This window comes from Pteropus alecto, unplaced genomic scaffold, assembly GCF_000325575.1.
Source record: "Pteropus alecto unplaced genomic scaffold, ASM32557v1 scaffold67, whole genome shotgun sequence".
NCBI lineage: Eukaryota > Metazoa > Chordata > Mammalia > Chiroptera > Pteropodidae > Pteropus > Pteropus alecto.
Window position 1 is genome coordinate 8745785 of NW_006441061.1, and position 4364 is coordinate 8750148.

The window sequence follows — 4364 nt, forward strand, 5'->3', positions numbered from 1 at the left end:
TAGGGTTCCCAATTCCCAGCGTCCCTGCCCGAGGCAGTAATCGTAACCGAGATGGGAGACGCCACTGGATTAGGAGCCAGGGAGCCCTCCGCGCTCCCCTGCAGCGTCCCAGTGGCTCCCTCAGGCGACTCGGAGCGGGGCGATCCACACGCTCTTATCTCCACTCTGCAGATGGGGACCCAGGGCTCAGAGACCACCCGCTGGCAAGGGGCGGGGCCAGGACGCCAGGCACGGCCCGTCTGATGCCGAGCCCGGTCCCCGCCCTGCTCTCGCTGCGTCTCGGCGACGCCGGCCCCAGCGCCGCCACCCACCCCTCCCTGCCCCCACACCCGGGCGCACCTCGACTGTGCGGCACGGCGGCGCCCCAGCGGTAGAAGGAGGTGTTGCCTGGGGACAGGTGCAGAGGCTTCCTGTCGGTCTCCGCGCACTGCTCGGCCATGAACTCCAGCTGGGTCTTCGTGCAGGCCTGGCGGGACGGGGGTGGGGGACAGACGATGGGCACAGAGGGAGCCTAGGGCGCAGGGTTCCGGCAGGGGGCTCAGGGCGGGAGGCCCTCTCCACTAAGGGGAGATGGCGAGGCACCCTGTCGTGCGAGGGTCACCACGTGAGCTCGGGACCAACTCCTGGCTGCACCTCCCTGCTCTGTGAAGTGGGGGTGGCAAGGCCCTTTCTCTGGTGGTGCGGGAATTCCTGGACGATTTGTGAGGGAGCAGGCGGGGCCGGCTGGGGGCAGCGCCGAGGAAAAGCAGGGGCCCGAGTCCCGGGGGCGGGGCGAGAGCGAGCCACGTGCAGGGGCGGGCGGGCGTCTGGCCTCCGCACGCTGGAGTGTCAGGGAAGAATCGGAGCGGACCCGCCGAGCAGGGACAGGACCGCGCTGCCCTCCGCACAGGCCCGTCTGATGGACTCTCCCCCTGAGGACTCGCCCCCCAGGTCTGGCCTCCAGGGTCCGCCTGGAGAAGGCGGGGAGGGAAGGTCTCACCATGTGCGGACCTTAGCTCAATGTCAAAGGAATCGATCGCTCGACCACTTCACAGCCACCATGAGGGCCGCGCTCAAGAACACAGAGTCGGTGCTGGCGAGGACGCGCAGAAACCCGAACCCGCGCGCCTCGCAGGTGGGTTTGCAACGTGGGTCGGCTGCTGCGGGAGATGGTTGGGAGGTGCCTCAAAGAGTTAAATATGGAATTACTGCGTGACTCGGTAGTATCCCTTTTAGGTGTAGATCCGCAGACGGGACTCAAACAAATCCATGTACACGCAGCTTCCCAGCAGCGCCACTCACAACGGCGCCAAAGGTCGGAAACGCCCCACGTGTCCATCACGGGATGATGGACGGACAAGATGTGCTCCATCCGCACAACGGAAAACTACCCAGCCCCGAAACGGGACGAAGCGCCGACGCACGCTGCCGCACGGACGGGCCCCGGATACACCTCGCTGAGTGAGAGGAGCCGACGCACAGCGCCACGTGTGCTGTGATTCCGTGGACGTGGCCCCCTGAGCAGACAAACCCAGGGGGTCTGAAAGCACGTTGGTGGCTCCAGGGGCTCGGGAAGGGGGTGTGGGGCGTGACTGCTTAACGGGTCTGGGGTTCTCTTTGGGGCGATGGAGATTTTCTGGAACTGGATAGAGGTGGTGGTTAGCAATGTTGTGAATGTGCTAAATGCTACTAAATTGCACTTTAAACGGTTGACTTTATGCCACGTGAGTTTCACCTGAATTTGTAACTACAAGAACCAGTCGTGGCTTCGCAATGCTGGACCACATTGCTGCAGGGGGTGGGGGGAGAGAATTCTCTCTGCAGAGACTCGAGCACCCTGGAAGGCAGCTGCATGCGGACAGGGAGGTGGGGCACTTCGGGGTCCCTGCTCTAAGGAGTACGACCGTCCTGCGGGGTGCAGTGTGGCCCCCATGTAGGTATTGGAGGCTCCCTCTTTGCTCTCGAAAGCGACCTGGTGTGAACCACAGCCCACAGCCGCCCCGGGCCTCAGCTCCTCCAGGGCCCGCTGGGAAGCTGGCCTACCTGGGTGTTGCACATCTCGGCCTGGAGGTCGGCACCTACGCACGCACGCCCCCCAAAGGCAGGTCTGAAAACGCCCAAGAGGCACAGGGGGTGAGAGGTGACCCGATGCCCCCAACAGGGAAGTGGCGCCTCCCCCTCCCTGACCCGGGGGACAGGGCCACCTCCGGGCAGTACCTCGGGTTGTTGCACTGCCGCCTCCTGGTGACCACGCCTCCCCCACAGGAGCGGGAGCAAGGACTGGGGGGACCCCAACCAGACCAGTGCCCGTGCACCGCCCCCATGGGGGTCAGCTCCGCCAGGGAGCGGCAGTGACCCTTGGAGCACCACTGCAAGAGAGGGACAGCACCATCTCCCGCACCCACAGGCACCCCACACGCCCAGGGCACCCCACACACCCACAGGCACCCCAAACCTACAGGCACCCCACACGCCCAGGGCACCCCAAACCCACAGGCACCCCACATGCCCAGAGCACCCCACACACCCACAGGCACCCCAAACCCACAGGCACCCCACACGCCCAGGGCACACCCACACCCACAGGCACCCCACATGCCCAGGGCACCCCACACCCACAGGCACCCCATATGCCCAGAGCACCCCACACATCCACAGGCACCCCACATGCCCAGAGCACCCCACACACCCACAGGCACCCCACATGCCCAGGGCACCCCACAGCCACAGGCGCTCCACACCAGAGATCATATCCATGGAGCATGAGGCACCTTGCTGCCCACCTCTCCCGACCGGGTGACCCAGGACAGCTCAGGGTCATCTGCCCTGGCTCTCTGATGCCCCCGTCTCCCACCCCAGGAATGAAGGCTGCAGGCTGCAGGTGCCCTGAGCAAACACGCATGAGCATGCACGCACACACACGCACACCCCCTCCTTCAAGCTCAGGGTCATCTGCCCTGGCTCTCTGATGCCCCCGTCTCCCACCCCAGGAATGAAGGCTGCAGGCTGCAGGTGCCCTGAGCAAACACGCATGAGCATGCACGCACACACACGCACACACCCTCCTTCACTCCCTGCTCTGACCTTCTCCAGGCCACACTCTGTCCCGTCCAGGAGAGGAACGAGGAGGCGGCTGCAGCTGCTCTGGTCCAGGGGATTCGTATGGCAGGAGAGAGCCTGGCACATGTCCTAAGAAGAGAGACGGGCAGCCGGCTCAGGGGCCACCAGGGCCTTTTGGGTCCGTGCTCAGCCTTCAGAGTCCCTCCTCGACTGCAGGACACAGTGACACAGCCAGCACACTGCTCTGTGGGCCCTGGTGGCCAGGGAGGATGAGTGAGCATGGCCGGCTTCTTGATCCGGAACGGGGACAGTAACCAGGGCTCAAGTTCCTTTTAGGGACCCATGCAAGTGTTTTCATTTCTTTTAAAATCAGAAGAAAAAAATAAACTTTTAGGTCAAAGAAAATGTCCTAGTAATATTAATATATATGCATTTATAATCTATTGCAACTATAATTACATGTTATAATTAAAATGTATCATAATTAATATATACGTATTTATAAAAGTTTAAATGTTTTGTCAAAATGCCACAATATAAGTCTTGCTATTTCCCATGGAAGAAGGGGCCCCGGAGGCAAAAGTGCCTGGGGCCCATTAACATCCTCGGAGGAAGTCTGCCTTTGGGCTGCAGGCTCCTTCACCTCCCTCCCTCTGCTCAGGCCCTGGGGTTCAGCTTGAAGGTCACTTCCTCCAGAAAGCCCATCAGCGTCCCTCGGGTTGGAAGCCCGTGGCAACTGCCTACTCGCCCATGGGCTCAGGGGCCTGCCAGGGCCGGCTCTACATAATCTGTGGGGCCCGGTCAACATGAAAATGTGGGGGCCTTCTTCAAACATTAAGAATTTGGGAGGCAGCTGACAGCCGGCACGGCGGGGCTTGAGCTGGGCGCTGGGGACGTCAGGCGTGGGCAGATGGGCCCGCGGCAGGTCGCGGTGCACGGAGGCGGGGACTCACGAGGTCCTCCCTGGCGAAGGTGCAGGCGACCGCCGGAGGGCCGAAGGCGACGCGGCACTGCTCATCGGCGCCGTAGTAGAGGCCTGGGTGCGCCTGAGGAGGGCGCCCCGCGGGCCCGGACCGCGGCCCCGGCGGGTCCCACACGCAGCGCGCCCGTCCTGTGCTGCGACAAGGCCCGGGCTCAGGTCCCGGGTGGACACCGGGTGGGCGCGAGAGGTGAGGGCATTTGGTGGGGGGGAGGTTCTCAGCTGGTGCCCGTACCAAGTCGGAGCGCAGGCCCCGGGCGCGAGTGGAGGTGGTGCCAGTTAAGATGGACCAGCCACGGACGGGCGGATGGGAGGGGCGGGGCGGGGACGGCTGGACTCAAGGAGG

General features: G+C 63.5%; 1 protein-coding gene across 1 annotated transcript in view; it reads right to left on the bottom strand.

The window, feature by feature from the left end:
• The window catches only part of ADAMTS13 (ADAM metallopeptidase with thrombospondin type 1 motif 13), a 29366-nt gene that overhangs the window by 16041 nt on the left and 8961 nt on the right, over window positions 1-4364 (bottom strand). The window contains exons 6-10 of the mRNA XM_015594136.2: window positions 3993-4349; window positions 3064-3168; window positions 2197-2348; window positions 2023-2086; window positions 340-466 (exon numbers count right to left, since the gene is read on the bottom strand). Coding sequence (XP_015449622.1) covers window positions 340-466; window positions 2023-2086; window positions 2197-2348; window positions 3064-3168; window positions 3993-4349 — 805 coding nt within the window. The remainder of the gene's footprint in view (window positions 1-339; window positions 467-2022; window positions 2087-2196; window positions 2349-3063; window positions 3169-3992; window positions 4350-4364) is intronic.